The sequence below is a fragment of the Tyto alba genome, unplaced genomic scaffold, assembly GCF_018691265.1.
Source record: "Tyto alba isolate M040663 unplaced genomic scaffold, T.alba_DEE_v4.0 Super-Scaffold_9, whole genome shotgun sequence".
NCBI classification, from domain to species: Eukaryota; Metazoa; Chordata; class Aves; order Strigiformes; family Tytonidae; genus Tyto; species Tyto alba.
In genome coordinates this window covers 33309649-33332885 of record NW_024881330.1, presented here as the reverse complement: position 1 = coordinate 33332885, position 23237 = coordinate 33309649, and the positions used below count along the sequence as shown (strand labels likewise).

Below are 23237 nucleotides of genomic sequence, written 5' to 3'. Positions count from 1 at the left end.
TCATCACCTTGCATCAAGCTTTGCCTGTAAAAGCTGAATTAGTTGAATGCTAGGTAATAGTTGCAGGAGTGACGGGAGCGTTGCAAACTCAAGCAGAAAGTGGTAAAGGGACTCTCCACCTGCCCCAGCGGGCTCTGCGTCAGCCCCCTGATTGTGCCTGCATCCTTGTAATCCCATTTTCCTCTCCTCCACCCCTGTGTGCGGGGTCCACAGGTAGAGAATGAAATTAATCGATTATGTAATGAGGTGCTATCAAATTAACAAACTAGAAGAGATAAAGGCAGCTCTGTTTTCTGCAGTTTTTAATTATCTGAATAGGTCAACATTTTCAGGCAGGAATGCAATCTTTTCTTTCTTACCTGACAATGCCCCTTTATAGTTAGCAAATTGTCTGTATTCCAAGTGTAAGAGAAGGGCAAATTGGAATCAAATGCTCATGTGTGAGCAGTGTACTGTCAATCTGTTACCTAATGGTACAGATTTGTACTAAAAAGAGTTCTCCAACTTTGTTCAGTTCTAATGTTTCCTTTTTGACGTACCTAAATTGTCCCAGTGTTGTTCTCTGGGTGTATTTTAAAATTAGGAATACTGAGATCTGGTACCAAAAGTTGCTAAATTAGTATAGATATGCTTATCCTAATTACTATATTGTAGATATATGTATATATTGACCTACCTCCAGCATCATTTAAAGGATATAACAAAACTACAATTAGTGCTGTGTAAGTTAATCTAGGCTTTTAAGTTACAAAAGCATTGCTGTTTTGTTATTTTATTGATCAACTTTCATGCCTTTGAAAATACAAATTCCAGAATGACATCATGCCCAGTAGGAGTAATTAAAGCTATCTGATGAGGGAATTTAGAAGTTGAAAGGGATGATTGTAATTGATCCTGATTCAATCCTATTACAGCTTTTTATAGTTTAAGCTCTAGAGAAAGCAAACTCCTTGTCAAGGCTTTATTTTACGGATTCCTTTGTGTGTGCTGTGCTTGCTGGTCTCTACTTTCCTTTTTAATTTTTTTTTTTTTTTTCCTGTAGTAAATAATGAGCTGCCGCCTGAAATCCGGCTTGCCAGTGGTCAGCTAATGGGTGATGACCTGTCCCTCCTTACCGCAGGAGAGCTGTCACCTTATATCAGTGACCCAGCGCTGAAGCTATTCCAGTGTGCTGTTTGCAACAAATTCACCTCTGACAGCCTGGAGGCTCTAAGTGTGCATGTGAGCAGTGAACGCTCGCTCCCCGAAGAGGAGTGGAGGGCTGTAATTGGAGACATCTACCAGTGCAAGCTCTGTAACTACAACACTCAGCTCAAAGCAAACTTCCAGCTCCACTGCAAGACTGACAAACATATGCAGAAATATCAACTGGTGGCTCACATTAAAGAAGGGGGCAAAACTAATGAGTGGAGGCTGAAGTGTATTGCCATTGGCAACCCAGTTCACCTAAAATGTAACGCCTGTGACTACTACACCAACAGCGTGGATAAATTGCGCTTACATACTACCAATCACAGGCACGAGGCAGCCCTGAAACTGTACAAGGTAAGACAGTGACAGCAATTTCAGTTGGCAACAAGTAGAATAGGAAATTAACTGTTTCAGTGCTAATTGAACAAGACTTTGATTAATCAGCAGAATAAATGTTTATTGAGCATGTGTGTAATCGAACAAAAACTATGCAGGCTAGCCAGGGAGGTGTGCTCCCGACGAGTTGTGGTGATTTACCCGAGGGCCCGTTTAGGATGCACTTCCTGTGAACACGGGGAACGTAAGATTTTTTTAAAAAGTTCTCTCATAATAGATGACTAGAGGGGTTTTACATCTCTTATAATCCTTTTAGTCTTCGTCCATTACATTTTGATCAGAAGCTTGATGGAGATTGTGGAAAATGATGATTTTTCCATACTGTGCATAGGGAAGGAGATCACTTTCTGGCATATGTATCTGTTTGCAATCGTAATCTATCACAGCCAAGTTACTTACATTTGTATTTTCAGCAAGCACATGCAATATGCCACATTATTACTGAGGATATTCAAAAGTAAGCGCTGTCATCCTTTTGTCTGCCCTTCTTTTCCAAGCCAGTAATGATTTTTCACAAACATGAAAGGGTGTGGTGTAGATAAATATGTTAGTAGAATGGCAACTATATTTTTATCTTTACTGGAAAAAACTATGTGGATATAATGAATATGTGGGAGTGATGAATACCATTTATTACACAACTTGTCATGACTTTTTCCAAACCCTAATTATGGGGTAACTTGTTTTCTGCAGTGTGTTTACTGGATTGGCTTGATTGTCTTGGTCCATGTACAAAATATAACACATTCATTTCCAAGATGAATAACTTTGTAACTTATTAAAAACTTCTTTTGTCTAGGGGATATAAAAATGCAGGAAATATTACAAACCATTAGTCACTGTAACAAGCTCTAAATATGATTAGAAAATCCATTTTGCAAGTGTTACCTATTGATTTGTACTAGAAATCTGTGATAACTAAACTATCAGGAGTCATCTGCTGATTACAGCAACTATGCTGGTTTTCTAATCATGTTGAAAATGTGTACACATGGAACAAATACGGAAAAGCCTCAGTAGATCTCTAGTTTAAGCAAGAAATAACATTATGCTGGTGTTTAACCATGTTCAAATGGTGGTTCTGAGCTAACACAGGGTGCACAGGCAGTAACATGGATTTTCATTTTATAACCTGATAGTTGTAACCTTGGTGGATCGGCTATGGACAAAAATGGCAGTAACACAGAACTGAGTTTATTATGTTGTCCAGTAGTGCTGGCTGCTCTGCTAATTTAATAATGCAATTTATTTAAATTGCATTTTTCTTTCACTCTAATGGCGGTGGGGCCTTTGTGCTTGTTTGGTCCTGTTTTGAAAAATGCCAAAAGAGCTGAGAGTCTAGTGACACAGTTAGCCTGCCGACGCAGCAAAACTGCTTTCCAAAGTTCCTGCTCCCTGTCATCCATGAAGCGGATGTTACAGGGATTGTGGAGCCACACTCTAAGTCAGGTTTTTGAAATGATCTAAATTAAACATAGCTGGTTCTCATCTCTCTTCTGGAATGTGAACCTGGATTATTTCAATGATCTGTTTTGTAATGCCACCATTTAGAGAGATGCTGGTGCAAACTGTCGCAGATAGGAATGGTAGAACGGGAGATGGGAAGGCAGAGGGATCTTCCCAGATGGCTTCACTGCCAAAGCTTTGGAGACCATTGAAAATAAGATGCCAGTTGCTTATATTTTAAATAAAGTTATAGGCATAGCTATGGAGTTGCAAGGTACAAACTATCTACTCAAAACAGCACTGTCTCTTCACTCACTCAACCTGATCCATAGAGAAATCTTCATCAAATATGTTTGGGTTTGCAGCATGTCCTACAAAACATTTGATGTAGCTTACTAAGGGAGCGAGTTTCAGCTCTTAGCCCTCATTGCTAAAAATGTCCTGCTGCTGAACCTGCTTCTTTGCCAGATCCTGGTTTGTTAGATTGAGCAAATCAGTAGCGCCTATGTGGTGTAGCTATCCTACATGGCAAATGACCATCGCTAACATTGTATATTCAGTCTCTGAATCAGTTAGGGTGAAAGATATCCCAGTGGAGAAGGAATGCACAAGCTTTTAGACAGCCTCTAAGCTTCATGTTCTACAGAAGGACAGTTGAAAGTGTACTGCTGGTAACCATAAGGTTGCAAGTCTCCTGATACATGTATTTTTAAAGACTTGTCCCTAGGATAGCTAGTGAGAATCTCAACTTTTTAAAAAGTTTCTGTCCCTCACGACTTCTTAGAGAAGCTTGGAAATTTGAACCCCGCTAGGCTTAACAACTCTCAGAAAGCAAATAGCATGTACATATGCACACACTATTCTTATATAATCTCATTTTAAGGCTAATTTGAAGGAGGGAAATGATTTATTTAAAATATAAATTGGGGTATTAGTAGTATTATTTTTTAAGATTTGGGGTTGGCAGTATTACAGTGTGTCCCAAATAACCAAAATGTTCTAGATGTGTGTGCTTTATAACAGAATGTAATGCCTCTGTACGTCCCCTGGAAAACTACTTTTAATTGTGGGTGTACATTCAGGCCTCAAGGTGGAAATAAATGAGATTTTGAAAGTCTATAAAGTTATTTGCTAGCAGACTTGATAGTTTTGTCAGGTCTTGGTAAAGCTGTTGACACCAAGAGAGTTGTAAACTTTTTTCTCTTGATATATCAGATAAACTTCTAGAGCACCTAAGGAAAAAAAAGAACATTAATTTGTATGAATAATAGATATATGCCTTGGGAGTGATATCGAATATTCATGAATTGTGTTTATATTCAAGCAGCTCCTCTAACTCTTTTAAAATTAAGGTGCCATGAATATGGTTTGGCAATAAAAACTTTAATACTAAAACCATCTGAAAGCACAGAAAAAAGAATCTGTGACTTTGTTCCTTTGCTTTGTCAAGTACCTCAAAGTTTTTTCTTTAGTCATTTATATTTATTTAAATGTTATTGTTTTGTGAATTTTCTTTTTATAAATGTTGCCATAACAGCTTGATTTCTCTTCCTGTGCTTAACTATTGATGGAATAAAAGGATGTCTTTTCATAACTGTAGCTTTTAAAGAGACCAGAAACATCAGAGCTTCTCTTCTGAAGCTGTATAATTTTAGGCAGTACTGAAATGTCATTTTAGAGTTAGATTCTAAATGTGGCAAAGTGAAACCTTTAGCTGTTCTCTAAGTTATTTAAAAAAGAAATGGCCTGATTGCTCCTTACAGAAGTGCAGTATTCAAATGGTGTTGGTAATGCGGCTGCTAGGAACCAGAACAAAGACGGCCTTACCCTGAGTGAACTCAGATTGGCCTAAATGAATTTCCCAAAGACTTACATTTGGAATAGTGGAGCTCGATATTAGCAAATTAAACCACAGAAGAGTTGCAAGTCCTTCACAGCATCCATCAAGAAGCATTCAATGCCTCCACAAGTAAACAGAGAAAGCCTCTATAGCAACAGAGTGCATTTCCATTCTGCAGGAGGAAGTGTTCAACTTCTGCAGATTTGGGAAGCTGAGGCAGGACAGTGATCTGTCCCTGTGGATATAAAGTACGTATAGCTGGAAGCCATTTTGTAGCTTAGTCAAATAGTTTTTTGATTCAGGGAACCGCATCTATCATGTCCTGTGCTCATAAAATAGTTTCCAAATACTTTTAATAAATAAATAAATAAATACAGGGTAGCCTTTTTTCAAGGTAAACTGGAGTGGCTGAAAAGTTTTCATTAACTGAGCAACTGAATGACACAATCAGTTTCTAATCACAAATAAGTATTTGAAGTCAGTCTATCAAAAAATATTATTCAATTAGTTGATAATAGCTCTAATAGGCATTACTTTTATGTTGGATATTTACTGCAGTTTACATCATATATGCAACTATTTAGGAGCTCAGGGAAAGTGACAGGCAGCAGTTAGCAGACTAATACTCAGTTGTGTGAAAACTACCCTGGTTTTCCCTTTATTGACAAAATATTGATCCATAACACTATTAATGCTATGATTGTCAGTTCAATTTGGGTAGATCACTTTACCTCTCATGTTCTCAAACGGCAAAGATATTACCCAAAAGGAGTGACCTGATTTCAGTTTAAGAAGGTTAAAGGTTAAAGGTTAGCTCAAAAGCATCATCTGCCTAGCTGCTTAACTTTAAACTGATCGATTTAATGAAAATCTGTTTTGCAGATGGTGTTTTAATGTCTTTGGCAGGATTTAGGCAGCTTTAACATTAGACGTATGCTAGTAAAAATTATTTCTTTATTTGACCAGAACAACACCTTTTCTTTTATGTTTTAAGGTAAAAGGCATGTGGGATATGGTATTTTGGCAAAAGACCCAGAAGCAGAAAGTGTTGATGATCTTTCCATATGGGCTCAAAAACAGAATACTCTTATGTCTATTGCTAACGATGACTGAAGAAACAAACAAAGCTGTATTCATTTTTTACCATAATGTTTTACTTTGAACCCACAAAGAAGAATTTCAGTCAGAACTGTCCTTGAAAAAGGCTTGTCTTCTTTGCCTAGGGTGGAATGCAACAGCATTAACATTTTCAACCTGGCAGAGCACGCTGATTGTCTCTTTCAGACTTTGTATTTGTAGATCAGCAGTATTCTTTTTCCTTTTCACAAACTGAGTAGTAATTGTGTTACTTAGCTCTAGATACCATAAATAATAAGGCAAATTAGTCAATCCAAATGGTAAGTTTTATCTGATGGAGGTTATCTGAATAAACAAAGAATTAGATCCTCGGGAGTGTAAAGCAGAGCTTTGTGTTTATGTCTTCTGAGAATCTGGCCCTCACAGTTTTTGCCAAGATAATTAAGTTTCAGCACAAGCATGTCTTTCTATTTTCAGATGTATGCAATTCAATAGGAATTTCTTGGGCTGCTAATGCAATACTATTATATGTTAGCTTTGTAATTAGCTAGGACTCTATCCCTTTGCTGAAATGCATTGTAATATTACACACACAAGCATAGCTTGCATGTAGCAGTCATGAAAGTGGTGCCCTTTGTTTCATATTGACCTTCCAACTTATTTAAAAAAGAGTTTACAATGAGCCTTTGTTTCGTCCACAAATGATCATAAACAGCTTTCTAAAGAGCCCAATAAAATGAGATAATCACAAATGTATAACATCACATATTGAAAGGGTGGAAGAACAAATGGGGCTTTTACTATATTTTATAGGATGGATTTATAGTCTGTCCTTGGGTCACTTAGGGCCAAGAATTTTCACGGTCAACTGCTTGGTCCTGCTAGCTAGCATCCTCTGCAGGAAATGCAAATACCGTGCAGCACCTGCTCTTCATCTGGGGTTGTGCACTGCTTTTTTAAAACTAGGTGTCCACTTCTCCACTGGTTCAAAGTCAAAATCTTAATTAGACTAGCTTTATTTCTGCATCTGTCATCAGTGAAGCAGAATAGTCTGTCTGGATTCCATAATGCTGTTTGCATATTTGGATTTTAAATCAGCCAGGGATATTGAATGTTTTCCTCATCTTTATCACGTGCAAGAGGCACAAGTGGGATTTAGTCCTTAGGTAACTTTTAGTGTAACAGTTCCCCAAGGAACACTGCTTGGGTTTTTCTCATTATCCTTGTTCTGGATGAAAGCATCGTTGTTAGGAATTAACAACTGAGGTGGGGGGGTGTGAAGTATATGCATACGAGGATGAATGGACTAACAGCTCAAATCACTTTGTTTGCTTTACTCTGTTTGGCTTGAAGTGTTGATACTTGATCAGTCCGGAATTAACAGAAAGTCACATTCTTTTCATTTCACTTGTCCTGCACTAACTTTTTAATTTAAAATCAAATATCCTAGATATGTGCCAGTCCAATTATTGAACTGTCATTGTCCCAGTATGATGGTAAAAGAGGTCAGGAGATTGTGCAGCATTGATTTGCATAAAAATCATTGTGGAAAGGAAATTGGAATATGTCTGCACATCTGAGGAGCCAAAACGTATTTTGCTTAATCTTATTCTTCTTGTTTGTTTAGGTGAAGAAAGCTGTTTTCAGTGATAAACAAAAGTTATTCTGATTTGTTGCTAAACATAAACCTCACGGTAGCAGATATATCAATTTATACAGTACTTTCAGGTTTATGTTCATTTAAGGTTTTAAATGCTTTATGAAATTTAATTTTCACTGCAAGTTTTAGTTGCTGTAATTCAGATTATGCTGTTGTGCTTACATGTATAAAAAGAAACGAATGTTCAAAGAACACACTGTGCAGTCAGCTGTACATAGCTATACATAATGTATATGTTTACTGTATGTACTTATACACTATAGACAAGTACATTTTTTTAAAAGAAAACAAATTGTGGGCTAGCAGAATAGTAATTTCAAGCCTATTCCTTTTAATTTAAAATTTAAAATATAATGGTAGAGAAATAATTTTCACATTATATTTCATGTATATTTAATTTGCTATTCAGATGTTGTCTGACTCTCAGATAGTCCTACATGATTGTCCTTGTAAAAAATAGCATTCATTGTATTCAGCTTGTCATATACTGCTAAAGCAGAAAAGGTACTTTCAAAGCATGGTTTAGAGAATCCCCACATTCTTCCATTGAAACGCTGTCCAGGATCCCAGTCTGTGTGCTGTTCTGGGTGAGAGTGTATAAGGCTACTCTTTGAAAGGAATCTGTACCAGACTATTTGGACACGACTTGCAGAGTGCAGCCTGCCCAGTGGAGCCCAAGCTCACAGCTCCTCTTGCAGAGCAAGGAGAATGAACAAGGAGGAGAGCAAAAGCAGCATAAAGAGGATCAGCCTCATTTATTCAGTATGCTCAACACACAAAATGGCTGTGTAACAGCTGTTTTTTGTGCCTGGAGTTCTTTCATTCTGACATTAAGAGAAATATGTAATTATTTCTGACTGAGATTCAAAGTAGAGTTGCAGTATATAGCATATGTAAGAGTATTATGTCAATGTGTATATGTGCATAAATAGATTGCAGCTATGGATTTAGCAGCCACTCCCTCCCAGCCTTGCAACATAGATTTTCTTGTTACCCTTAGGAGATTTTAGCTGATATTACGCAACTCACTACAGGTGTCTTCTCTAAAATTGTAACTGCAGTTTACCTGACTCTCCCAGGTGGAATTTTTCTCTACCATCTCTTCCATGTATTTAAGAATGAGCACTGGAAAAAAGAAGACTGAGACATGACAAGAAAGTTGTATTTTGACATGTATGTGTGTACTTCAGCTTTGCTATTCCTTTTGAGAAGTGATTTAGGAGAAACTTTCCCTTGGTCTGTGTATTTGTCAGTCCATCCAGACGAAATGCTAGAATTGGGAAATTATAGGAGGGTTGATGGGAATTAAACATTAGAGACCACATATGTACAGGACTGAGCTTTGAGCTGTTTGATACACAGCTCTTGAGACTGTATGGTCTCTATATGTGTCTATCCTACTAGATAGACAAATTCATTATCTGTATTTTTTTTTTTTTTTTTTTTTTTTTTTTTTTGACTTTGGTGCGCCACTGGAGGAATGCTCCAGTTGGATATGGTAAGGAAGAATAGTGAAGAGGCTGGTGTGAAATGCTGACTAATACCAATTTTGTTGGTTCTAGCAAGAATTGGACACAATGTAGGAGACATATTTTACTGGATAAACTTCCATATGTATATTTGCAGGCAAAATACAATACAGTACAATAGGAAGTAGGTTGTAATTACATTAAATGCGGGTAGGTTTTTTATGTTAATAAACATAAATTACAAGTGATAACTTCCAATATTTTTTGATCCTAGTGGTCTGTCTGTTAGGCTGGCATACTTAATATAGGCAGATAACGCAGAATTATGATTGCACATCCTTGTGCTGATATACAAAGAAAGTGAAGCTTTTCTAAGAACCACAAGACCTTCGCTTTGTGGACAGCCGTGAAGGAGGATGTCATGGAGATGACCCCCTTGGTCTGCACCAGAAGGTGCCAGCCCTACAGTTCTGCAGCAGACAGATACACTGAGTATTGTGCACCATAGCCTCAGGGGAAACTCTATGTGCTACTCTCCCTGTGGGAGGGAAGGCATTAAGATAATCTTTAGCTTTTAAAGGCAGGGGGCATTGAAGGAAACAAAAATTGAGCAAAGGAAGTCCTTGAATGATGAAGTGTGCGGATTCCCATGCCTGGGGCATCCTACTGCAGTAGCAGTGACAAAACCAGGAAAAAAATGGTTTTGTCATATACGAAGAGTATGAGCAATACTCCTTGCTTATATGCATGAATATGAAACTACATATTGCTAATGGGAGCCATGAATAGTAATATAATATTCTTATTCCAAGAGCGGATATTTGACCACATGAGTTGCCTGACAAACAAATGTATTTTTTTCTATTTAAACCTGTTATCCTAGTGTTAATCAAACCATGCTGTTAACATGATTCACATATCTAAAATACATTACTATAAAACTACTGGTTTATTGATGGATTGTGTGCAGGCAACCTAGCATATAGGGTCAGCATTCAGGAGTCTGCCCAAAGAAGAGTGTTTATTTGTAAACTCTCCCAAAGAAGAAAAGCATACGCTGCTTCCTAGCCCTGCTACTGAAGAACCATAGAGACACCTCTGGGCATAAAGGCAGAACAGAATCTGCTGTTCAGGGATAGTTTGTGCCCAGACTTTTTGTAGAAAAATAGGTTGTCCTTATTCAGAAAAAGATCAGGCTCAATCCTGTTGTGATGACCCTGTTTAAAACAAAAGCTTACAGTGGAAACTCTTCTTACAGGAACTTTAGCAGAAAATTCCAGTGGTCTATATCATCTCATTCTAAAGTTGTATGACCTGTAGGGAGTTTTTCCATTGACATCCTAAACATCTGACTGGGCCTATAGCAGTCCTTGGCTGAGGGAGTGGGGGAGGTCAGTTGTCTCCAAACTGCTTTATTAAGAAGGAGAATGTTTTCCATGGAAAATCCTGAAAAGCTATAACTGACTGAAGTGTCATACCAGGTATGACTGATGTCCTTATGCTAAATTCAAAACTCTGGGCCCTAGTGGCAAAAGAGAAGGAAAGGCACTTCTTTTTATTCACAGAATCAGAGAATCAGAATATCTAGACTTGGAAGGGACCCATAAAGATGATGCAGTTCAACTCCCTGCTCCTTGCAAGACTACCTAAAACTAAACCGTATGACTAAGAGTGTTGTCTAGACGCTCCTTGAACTCTATCAGTCTTGGGGCCGTGACCACTTCCCTGGGGATTCTGTTCCAATGACCGACCACTCTCTCAGTGAAGAACCTTTTCCTAACATCCAATCTGAACTTCCCCTGACTCAGCTTCATTGCATTTAAACAACGATGTTCCTATTTTCTATGTAACCTAGACCAAAACTTGCTCTCTGGGAAATAGATTGAGGCAAAAATACTGAAGTTTTCTAATTGAATAAACATTTTGTGAATGACCAAAAGCTTGATATTTTACATCTAGAACAATGGAACAAAGACTAAGGAGGATCTTGGTATTGCTCTTTGAGTGATGAGAGCATGGAAAAAGGCTTGCTTTACTACTAAATGAGACAGCTTTTAGTATCTAGATGCTACTATTTTGGAAACACCCTTTGGCATTTGCAGATATGTACGCAGCTAATGAATGACTGGAAATTAGGAAGAATGAAGCTGGTGGAAAAAACGAGGCCAAACTGCAAGTGTTTCTGAAAACCTTATGTCCTTATTTGTCCAGGAACTTTGGTGACTCAAAATCTTTGACCCAGGAGGAAGTCAGGACAGTGCTGGGATACATCAGAGCATGATCTTCTGAAGTCAGCTCTCAGATGACAAAGATCACAGGCCACAAACATTAGTTTAAGATTAATTTTACCAAATTTGTGACCTAGAGTCATTGGGCAGATTTGGAAGCACTACTGTATTGGTCCCTGGGACTATCCCTGTTGCAGATGCATCTCAGAAATAGGTGGTATACCCAAGTTGTGGATATCCTTTGTCAGTTTTTGACTTGCTAAGGTAGTCTTATAGAGAAGAATGAATTGGATATGCTGTTTATATGGTCTGTCTCCCTATTCCTATATCCACTGGTATTTCCTGTAGCATGTCAGGATTCACCAGTATCTTCATGATATTTGAATTTCTGTGACTTACAGACCTCAAGGGATTAAAATCTTCGGAACTGGTTGTTAGGACTCCTGACAGGTATTTCTGAGGAAGAACAAATCCTTTCTCAGTTAGACACTTTGTAGTCTCTGAATGTTTGGTTTTTTTTTTTTTTTTTTTTTAATTTCTTGGGAAACAGAGATAGTTTTGTAGGATCATCTGTGACTCAATGTATTTCATGTAGAACCTGGATCCAGAAGTCTTTCTAGGATGTTCCTTTTGTTTCATGTCTTCTCCACTGAACAGCTCAAATTCTGTGCCCTCAGCTACCTCAGAAGTATCAAAGAGATGATAAGGTTTACCTAAAGCATTTTGGGGTATACAAAGGACAAGAGCTGTGCTGGTTTTGAACAGTTGTATGTATGTAATATTTTTTTATGACAAGGAAGAGAGTTGAGCTGGTAATCAATAAAAGGAGAACTTTGAAATCTCATGTTACAGAGTTCTAGCCTGCATCCCAGTTCACTCAGCTTTTGTGCTCTGCAGATACAAAGGCTTTGTGCCTCATGTGTTCACAACAGGAGCTAAACAAATGTCTCTACTTTACTTCTAGTTGTTGTTTGTCCTAACAGATTTAGAAGGTAAGCTGGACTAGGAAACAGAGCATGACCTTCAGAAAAAAGAGCATGTGTCTCTAACAGTGCAGAGGTGAGTGAGAGGTTGGCCCCCCATATGTTTGGCAGTCTAAATGGACATTAAAAAATGTAATTAAGCATACCACTTAATTTCTTCAGATACGTGAAGAAATATCTGTCTTTATGTCTGACTATATCCGCACATGTGCTTAATAGGGTGTCTGTTACTGGGAGGAATGAGTTAGAGATGGAGTCTAAAGTTGTTGATGCTCATGAGAACTTGGAGAGACAGATATTATCCAACACTAGTGTTAGGGAGGAAGTTGCAGTTGTTGGAGACTGGGTTTCTTTCACAGGGGGTGCAGCAAAGGGAAGCAAAAATGCAGGTGTGTGTGTGTTTATAAAAGTGTACACATCCCAAGAGCATAAACAGAATTTAAAACTATGTGTGTCCATACATACCACAGGCTGCTACTGTCACCTGCTATAATACAAAGGTCTGTGTATGTTAGTGCTGCTGTAGTAAAGGTTGGATTTCCATTTCTGTTCTAATTTTCTTCTCCCAGTTGCTCATAATTTTCTTATATACACTTTTAGGGCTGAAATTATCAGGATTTGGTCTGGCTGTAAAGAATATTTCTTTCTTCTTTGGGCTGTTTCTGAGTCACTTAATCATGAGATATCTTTCCAACATGTCCTAATGAAAAATACTCCATTGGAAGTAAAGTTAGTCAAGTACATCTCTTGCAGTGGCTGTCCGTCACAGAAGAGAATGCTATTTTAGAAGCAACAACACATTAATAGGCCAAGTATGCAATCATTGTCCTATCACAGCAGATTATACCATTAGTCCACTTTATCTAATCTCTTTGCTCCAGACTGGCTAACAAGAATTTCTTCTCAGAGCAGTGCAAAAAAAATCTTTCATGGACAATTATGGAATAATGTTGCTCATACTGGAAAATTCTTTTTCTTCTCGTATGTCTTCTGTACTTAAAGAATAATTAATTACTATCATATGAATTCAAGTATCTCTTTTTTTTTTTTTGTTTTGTTTTTTCCCCAAAGTAGTCTTTGGGTGGTCTTATATGTACAGAAACATCATATCAGTTTATAAACTGAACGCTTGGCTCAATCACATGCAAGGAGAAGGAATTCCACAGGTTAATTTAACCTGTATATAAATATAATTTTTTAGCCTTTAAAAATTTCTGTCAATAATTTAAGTTATTATGTTTTGTTTGTTTGTTCATCTGGTAACAGAACAAGAAAGATCATGTGTTTTTACTTGCTTTATGATCTTTCTATATAATCTTTATATCTTCATAATAATCTTTATGATTATTTTATGATCTATTATGTCTTTCTTTTACACTACTCATACACCAAAGAACTTCAATCTATTCAGTATTGCTTTTAGTGGAAGTTTTTTTCCACATTTCTGCTAATCCTATCACTGATCTCAGAACTCCTTCTACCCCTGCAAAAAATTTCTTGAGATATATAGATATTTCAGAAATGAACACACTGTTCTCAGTGGAACTGTATGATCTTACTGTCCCATGCCTGGTACATCCAAAAATATAACCTGCTTTAAACGAATCCTATTGCATTCTGCGCTGAAAATATGTTGCCTTTCATTGCATGTTTGTTCCCACGCCCCCCTTCATACTGATGCCCAAGTGTCCTAGAGCAGTTACATTTAACTTAGACACCAGTAACATGTTTGATTGGCTCAAATTATTCCTTCTAATATATATTTTCTCAGGTTTTTTTTTTTGTCAATACTGAATTTCAAGTGCTCAGCTAGATTTAAACCTCTCAGGCATTCCTGATGGTTCTTTGTCTGGTCTTGACTGCCATGAATTCGTTTATGCCCTCTGAAAGATCAGTCTTAGTTTAATGTTAGAAGACCCAGAGGTAACTTTTCTTTCAAGTGGCCTGTTAGTTCCTCTAGCTTGGTTTTTGTCTCTGTGAGTTTCTAATCCATGACTTTTTTGCCTCTGTGTTAGATGCCTACATTAAGTGGTTAGGCCACTTCCTGCTTAGTCAGACAAGGGGGAAAAACTCCAGCTCTGAAATACCCTATGAAAGAATTAATTTCCCCCTAATATTAGGAGAATGGGGGTAAGAAGCATCAAGCTTACCCCTGTGTCACAGTGCTTGTCTCTTCAGACAGCTGCTTCTTGTTTCTTTCCCACTTCTATTGAGCCTGAAAAAAAGAAATAGCTAATTAGCCATATATCCCTAAATATTTACCCCAGATATTAATTTGCTGGTGCAAAACAGAGGATATTGTTTCTGCATGTGAACTACAAGGCTCAGGCATAACTCTAATGGACTCTTTGTAGTGTGCTCTTTTTATACTGTTCAGTGCTAACTTTAATGTATTATTGATTGTTATTAAGGTACACCATGAAATACAGATGGGATGTCTGTTGTGGTTGAACTCATACTGTGGGAGCTGTGTTGACTTTTGGATTGTTCTGGCCTTCATGCTGCTTGACATTAAAACCTTTCACATTAGGGTTTAGAAGAGAAAGAAATATATAGTAACTAAGTTACCCTGTATACAGTGTGAAGTAATGTGAAAATATGATGCCAAATGCCCTCACCACCAAGTCAGCACAAAATCTGAAATTAAATACTAATTTCAGAGCAAGCCAGGAAGTTCCCGATTCCCTGTGTGAGTATATACAAACAGTAGTTTAGGTCAGTCGCCACCCGAATTTAAATAAGCTGTGCTACCTGCCAATGGTGAAGGAAGTGCTAAATGTGGAGGGATTAGGGGTCTGATTTTCAGAAATGCTGAGTGCTAGCGGCTCCTGTTGATTGCATGTGTTTAGCATCCCAGGGTCCAAGGTCACTCTCAGGTGGTGACTGGCTGCTCTATGCTGACTGCCAGCCTCCGTCCTTGCACAGCCCTCTTGGCTGGATGTATTGGCTAGTTTGAAATACACAAAAATTGCATCAGAGGGTCAATTACTGCTGAAATGTCACTACTGAACCCTGTAATACTGTTAATTAGTTAAAGGAAAAGAGGCAAGTTAATACGTGTTTATCTCTGCTGTAGCTCAGTGAGTATCTTTTCACAAAATTAGGTTTGAAATACTTTAGTCTCCCTCTTCCCTCTTTCTGGAAAGTTAAAGTACATAACTGTTGTTTTTTCACTTTTTTTTTATTTCCTATGCCCCCATAAAATGAAATACCTCTAAATGGTTCTCACTATCTTCAGCAGTTTGCATCTTAGAATAGTTTACTTCTGTTTGAAACTCTTATAGAGGGTATTAGTCATTGGAGAAAACTTGAAAAAAGGAAACGTATGACAAACACACAGTCATAGGACAACCATCTCTAACCTTGGCTCAGCTCCATTTCTGCCATTATTGGAGCAAAAGAAATTGGAGATTTGATGCAAGTTCCCTGCCATGGGGGAGGGCAGGTTTACTCTGCTCATGGCAGGGAGTCCCTGGCTGGCAGAGCTCCGGCTGTGGGTGCCCTGTCCTTCCATCCCATCCCACCCCGCCCCACACAGGGCATGTCTTAGGAGAAGAACTGGGAAGGGCAGTAGCACGAGCGCATGTAAGTGTGGCTGTGATGAGGGTGAAATCCCTCCGGCACAGGGAGCCCTGGGGAGCTCCTGGGCAGAGCCGGCTCAGGCAGATGCAGGTGACTACCAGGACCTTTTTATCTGGGACAGAAAGGCAGTGGCTGGCGTCATAAACTGCAGGGTCTGACTGCAGTCCTGTATTTTGATCCCTTGCTCAGATAGGTTTCAGTTCCACATGCTTACCTTGCAGGGAGTCTGGCTGGGCTGTGTCAGTGTGTTCCAGGCTTGACTAACTACCGCAGTTGTCTCCAAGCACTCACTGTTCTTTTTAACTGTTAAAACATATACAAAGCTCTCATTCGCACACCCCATTTCCCCATCTTTTCATCTAGCATTTAGTTTTTAGTAAGGATTATTTCCTCAGTTTGCCACAGAGATATTCAGCTGCCAATGGCATGAGCAGAGTCTGTGAGGTGTTTTCTTTAGTATGAGATAGGTCATATTGTTAAACAAACCTCTAAACATTTGCAAAGATACAGGAAGAATACAGGGGTTTTACTGATTGCGTGACTTGTTATCCTCTGTAGAATTTGTTCAAGGCTTTAAAAAAATTATTTGTTTCCTATTAAAATGGTGATGAGAGGAAAGAGACGGGAGGAATATGGGCCAAATCCATCTTTATTGTAGTATTACTGATCTCAGGAATGTTACTCCAAGAATGGAGTTGGCCCAGGAGTTTTCCAAAATGACAGTGTTTCTTAACTCTGTCAATTGACTGGGACATGCCTCTCCTGTGGTTAGACTACTGTGGTTTGTCACCACTGTGAGAAATTACCCAGTTCAAAAAGTTCTGTTATTTGGGTAATTTCTTGCTGAAATTGATGGTTACTGTTTCTGTTTTCCTCCTGAAGTTTATTTCTAGGGTTTTTCCATTTGTTTCTGGTGCTCTAGAGAAAAGGCTAGTTACAAAGGAAGAGCCAGAGAGACTGCTCCGCAAAGAGGGTGTGAAAAACAGGAGAGGGTTTGAATTTGGAAGTGTTTTCCCTCTCACCGAAACAGTTCCCCTATTTGATACAGAGTGTGTGTGGTTAGAATGAAATCCACGTCCTAAATATCTTTTACAGATCAAAACAGGTTACTGGGTATTGATAACCGTGACATACTTTGTGAGCACGCACACTAGGTCACCTCATCCATAGTCTGTTTCTCCTCCTAAATTATTCCACATTTGTGAGCATTTTTCAAGCAGCTACTATTTAAAACCAGAAAGCCTCCACCCTGAAAGGCCCCAACCTCTCAGAAACATTTCCTCTCTTGCCTCAAGCTTGGAATTTCACTCCAAAACGCCAGCTCCCTCAAGATTGTGCATAGTGTCATCCTTGCCTCGTGGTTTACTCTCTGCAACCTCAGTTGCACACATGTACAGCCAGTGTTTACCACCTCACCACATTCTTCTTCTGGCTGCTTTACCAACTTCTCTACGTGTCTATTTTCACAGTGCCATCTACATCTGGAATGGTGTCATTTCTGCAGCACTTAGCCTGATTTCACTCTTGCCAAGCCCCAAACTCCTTTATATTTTTTCTGTTTTTTGCCAATAATCTTTCCCACTTTCTCTTGTGTATACATGTGTGAGTGTTTGTGTACATTATCAAATATGCATCTCTAATTATTTGGGATGAGTGGGATAAAGGTTTTATTGTCTTGAGCTTGAGTTGGCTGTGTTGTTTTAAGTAATAAAGACAGAAAAAGGTATGCTGACCATCCCACAGGAAACTCTCCTGCATTTCGAACCTCCTGCATATTTTGCATTAGGAAAAATATGTTAGAAATTTGTAGAGTGCTTTTTAACTGTATCAATGCTCTTTTTTCATATGGCTGCATGTACCAAGCCAAGCTTCACTAATACTAGGGGGAAAAAACACTGCTGTGACTTTGTGACTAATATATTTTAGAAACGTCTTACATTTTTCCTATAATAGCTTTTCCATACATAATAGTGTTTCAGTTTGATGGTCTGACATCTCGAAGCCTATTGGAGCTAAAAACAAGTGCTAGAATTCTGTTGGAAAGCTGGAAACTTCCCACCTCCAGTGCTATAAAACTCCTTTTTCAGACTCACAGATCACAAGATTAACACATCATTGGTAGAAGGCCCATCCTGGGTGTTGGCCCAATGTAATTTGAAAGGAAATTTTTTCCATTTGAAAGGAAGCAAGGAAAAAGACTTTATGGTGGTTTGCAGTAAAACCAAACTAATGACAGCTGATTTAAGCTATCTGGTCTGGAAGCATTAACAATAATTACACTTGGAGGCAATTTTAGGTCTTGTTTCAAGCACAGATATTATGTTGACACCATCCTCTAGGACTGACTTGAGACTTCTCTGAAGACCATGCTACTCTACCTTCCTCATGACAGGTATAGAAGTACATCTTGGGCGATCAGAACATTCTTTGTGAAGGATGCTGAACCTGTGCTGGCTTCACACTGGCAATATAAAATCTTCCAGGTGACATCATTAAGGCTGGGATGACAGCAAAATACAGCATATAAGAGCTCCAGATCATGGTCTTTCATTCTGTTTTAGGTATAACCAGTGGGGCAAATAGAAATAATTATCTGGTTATATGAAGGTGTCAGACCAGGGTTTGATATTCTCATTACCTATCCCAGTGAGCTATTTAGAAAGAGTTAAGATTTAGCTCAACTCAAGCAAAAGGTAAATTTTCCATCGACTTTAGTGACACTAAGATTTCACACATGACATTGTTATATCTGTGCTATAGAAAACTTTGTGTATGTATATGAGTATGTAATATATGTCAGAAGCATGTACAAATGTGTTGCTGTATACGTTAGTCAATTATATAAACTAAGTGTGCTTAAGACATCTAATATGCGGATGTCTAAAATGAGTGAACTAAAAAGTCTGCATAGTGGTAAAATAAAGAATGTAATGGGGGCATGTCTAGCACAATTGTAATATTGAGAGGGTTTGTTCCATTTATCAGGTGCTTTCCTCTACTGTAAAATCCTAGCTTTTTTTCCTAGTTACATCAGTTTTCGGCTACAAATGTTTTACATTATTAAACTGTGTAAAACAGACTAAAAATTGGGAAGTGTAAGAACAGATAAGCTGAAGACTTAAGTGCTTTGGGCTAACTTCTCTTACCAGCTTTCGGAGATACAGAGAGAGACTGTATTTGAAACCCTTCATCAGAGCAAAATGAATGTTTTAGAATTCTTGGACATAATATCAGGCTAATGTGCTCTCTGACTGACATCCAGTGCATACTGTATAATTGCCAGCCTGCTTCTCTGAGCACCTTGAAGATTACATTTTTTTAATGTCCCAATATTAATAACCAGATGTGATCTTCTTCCTGCCCAGAGGTCAAGCTAGCTGGCCAGGTCAGGCTGTTTGTCTGTGTGCACAGACTGTGAAGTCTATTCAGAATGACAGGTATTGGGTGGGGGCGGGTAGGGTGTTAACCTCAAGACCACCAAAAGGGACTTCTCCCTGCTGGGAACAAAGACCAGCAGGAGCTTCAGCCTTTTTCAGTACTCCTGGGATTTTAACCAAGTGAACAAAAGATGATGCACAGCCAAAGAAATGCTCTTCACAACTGATACATAATTTAAGATGTTCAGTTACAAACAACCGGATATGTATTTGTGATTTCATTTGAGCACAGTCCAATTATCTGCAGTCAGTTAATATTTTTGTATGTGTAGTTTTTGTGTGCTGCTTTATACATTGAGAAGATGCTGGTGTTCGAATACATGCTAGCCTTAAAAATAGACCTAGCACGTAAAGAAATAACACTAAAACACCAGCAGTTGCTATAGGGTGTTTCGTGCCTTCTAGTTAATGTTTGTCACTCAACATGTAGAACTGTTTTATAGTGGATAGTATGATATAGTTTCGTTAAACATATATTATAAAACCATTTAGTCCTCACTCTCTCTTTTTGTTAGGTAAAAAAATTCAAAAGAAGAAGCTATTTGTTTCCTAATTGATTTTCTACGTTAGTTGTTCATTGAATAGATAAGTAGTGCCTGTGATATTTGATTACAGAGCAAGGCACCCATTTAACCTTCCGTTCTTTCCTGGCCAGGATTTCAAATACAATACAACGTACCTCCCTTAGGCTCAGTAGGATTAGACTGCTAGCAGTAATCCCTGATGCTATGAAATAGACCTGATAGAACTTCAACTCACTTGTTTAGGATTATGCTCATGAATTTCAGCTCATCTAGTTGCATTAACCCTTTGGGAACTTGTGTGGGTTATGCTGCTATAAATAATAATAAATAGTATAATAAACAGTGATAGATACATATCAAAATTTATTAAAGCATTTTAAAGAATTCACTTTTAATTGGTGATCAAAATGTAAAATTCCCATTGAAATGAATTTAGCCACTGTAGTGTAAATCCTCCAAGTTTCTTTTAATTCTAATGTTCAAAGTCTTTTGCAGTTCAACAGTATCTTTAAACAGCTCAGTCTCAATTTGTTTCTTAAAAATTGATTCTTAAAAATTGTTTTAATGAATGTTAGTTGTCAAGGTTGCACTGAAAGGGCAGACAACTGCTATCTACTAAATATAGATCATTGGTGCAGAATCTCTCACTAAAATGACTTGAATACAATCATGGTCCTAAGGTAAAGAGGAGGGGTACTGGTATCTGAGCTATCACTTCCTGGCTTTTCTGCTGATAGTAACAATCCTGATAAGGGCAATAGTGACTTTTGATGACTTATGCCCCAATCGAAAAGCAGAGTGAGAATGCCAGACCATTTCTGATAGACCACTAGACAGCTGGCAGGAAAAAGCATTGTAATCACTCCAGATTTGAACTTTTGAATTAGTGACTTCTATTTAAATGCTGATTTTTAATCTGATCAAATCACTATAGGGAATAATTCTGTATCAGCAATAAGAAAGAACAAATCTTTTCTGTCTTTCATTTTCAGGATCCTAAAACCCACCAATGAAATAAATATCGTTTCCTATTACCAGTCCCTTAAACTGTTCAACCTTTAGTGGAAAAGCTTATTAAATATTCATGTGGACAACTAATTGTATTAATTATTGACATGAATATATGTATATGTTTCAGACTATTTGAAGTCAATTACAATGAAAAATTATGGAGAGCTTGACTTGGGAACTCTAACCTACTCTCACTTTCTTGGCAGAAGATAGAGTCAAATTAGAACTGACTGAATATGCACATTCAGACATCGATTGATGAAGCTACTGTCCCTTCATTACACCTGCATGTGGAATTGCTGTATTTAAAGGCAAGACAACAGGCAGGATCAGTGCTACTGGCTGCACATGATGACACAGGCATCAGGGCATTTATTTACCCTTTAGACACTATTAGAGGCATGCCTATTATTGTAGATCTGTCGGATATTCTTGATACATTTGATGATAAAGTGATATTGATGAATAGCTGAAGGCCATGAGAGCAATAAATGAAGTTACTCATGAGTGACTCCATTCTTTTTTTTGCAGGAGGACTTAAGAGTGGGAGCAGTTTGGGGTGGTTGTTCATCAGCCCAGTGGGTGCACTCATGTGCTCCCATCTGGAGTATTGCTGAGTTCTAGTCTGTCACCCTTCTTGATCAACATATGCCCAAGGCCATTATGGGAGAATCATCTGTGGTTGAGGTGGGGGTGTCTCCAAGATGCAGATTATTTTCATCTGCACAACTATTTCATCAGACTCAGATGGTGAAATGAATTGTTTGACTCAGTGTCTTGCCAGGCTTGGGGTTTGGATATACCAGCTGTGTTGTAAACTGAGGTCATGCTGGTGGGATTCAGCAGCTGGTAGAAACGAGTAAGGCAGAATCGTGTAGCTGTCCCACACTCATAAGCCTTGCTGGTTTCTGCGTTTGGCTACTGAGGTAACTCAAGGAGTGATAAGCATGCCTTGGGCAGTTATATATGGCTGAGTGCTAGATGGGTGGATGTTAACTCTCCTTCAAATCAGCTTCTCTCAATTTCTTTTGTTTTAGAAATATTTTCCAAAAAATTATGCTCAGTCCTGCTGCTGCTGCTCAACCTACAGTCATTTGCAGTATTTAATACATTTAAACTTTTGTGCTTTGTTGGTTAGTTTTGGTTTGACACATGGTATGTTTCTGTTCCCTGATTGATTGCAAATGTACCATTTGAAATTGGCTGTTTTGCGAATGCTCAGTTTACACATTCAGAATGTGCTTTCCTCGGATATTCTTCAATATGCATTTAAACATAGCTGTTTCTGAAACAAATTCCTTGCTTAGATCAGCAGATTTAGTTCGTAGAAACTAATGGAAAACAAACAGCCAAGAGGTGGGGCATGGAAGGAACTAATTCAGGAATTTAAGACTAATATATCCAGTATTTTCCAGCTCTCCTGATACTTTAATTCTAAATGCAGAACTTAGTGGCCCACATTTTGCCACCTACAGATTTGATGAGAAAGAAGAAGTAAAACTCCAAACCTTTGGGAGATTTGAGCTGCCAGAAATATAACTGTCTGTCCATTAGTCAGTGCTTCTGATAGCCAGTATTTTGCTGCTGCTGAACTAGACCTATTCCAGCTCTCACAACTTGCTTCTAGTTTCAGTTTCATTCTGTTTCAACCTATAGAGACTTAAATGAGTTGGGCCTTGATTTTCTTCACATATATAGTTCAGATCAGCTAGCAGTGCCCTGGGCTTAATTTCAAAGATGCTGGAACCTTGTGTTTTCAGATGGCAAATGCAGAATCTGCTTTCTCACTTTCTTGATCAAAGTTTGTAATTTTTGATAGTTCCACCAAATAGCAAAATGCACTTGTCTTTCAGAATGTTACAGAATAAAGGGCGTAAAGTGTGCTCATGGTGGGAAAGTTTATTCTTAGGCAAAAAGAAATTTTGATGGCTTGGATATCAGTACTATTTATTAATGTGCTTTTACTTGACAAAGCAGAAAAAAAGTGGCTTTTGTGTGTGCATGTGTGTGGGAAGGGAATCTTATTAAGTCTAAATAAATAGACTGTAGGAACCATGGTAATACTTTACACTTCTGTAAAGCCTTTATTCAGAGGCTTTCAAAATGTTTTAACAATGTTAAATTCAGTGCTCCTCCATTCCGTGTTAGCCTAGGTGCATATAGGGCCATCTTCATGTACATACTGGTAGACTGGAAGGAAGCTTATGTTTAACTGTGTGCAGCAGCATTGCACTGCATGTAGTTTCAAGGCAAGCGGAAAAAAAAAAAAAAAAAAAAAAAGCTGTGTTCAAGTGAAACTGCACAGGGAATTGCCTGTAGGTAGGCAAAACATAATGAGAAGTTGAAATTTGGCCAAGACATTTGTCTTAACACTCTTCCTCCTTTGAAAAAAA

At 38.2% G+C, this 23237-nt stretch overlaps 1 protein-coding gene across 1 annotated transcript in view; it reads left to right on the top strand.

Annotated features, from left to right (window-relative positions):
- The window catches only part of ZFHX4 (zinc finger homeobox 4), a 151743-nt gene that overhangs the window by 26678 nt on the left and 101828 nt on the right, over nt 1-23237 (top strand). Inside the window, 1 exon segment of the mRNA XM_033007909.2 lies at nt 1043-1545. Within this exon segment, the coding sequence (XP_032863800.2) occupies nt 1043-1545 (503 nt within the window).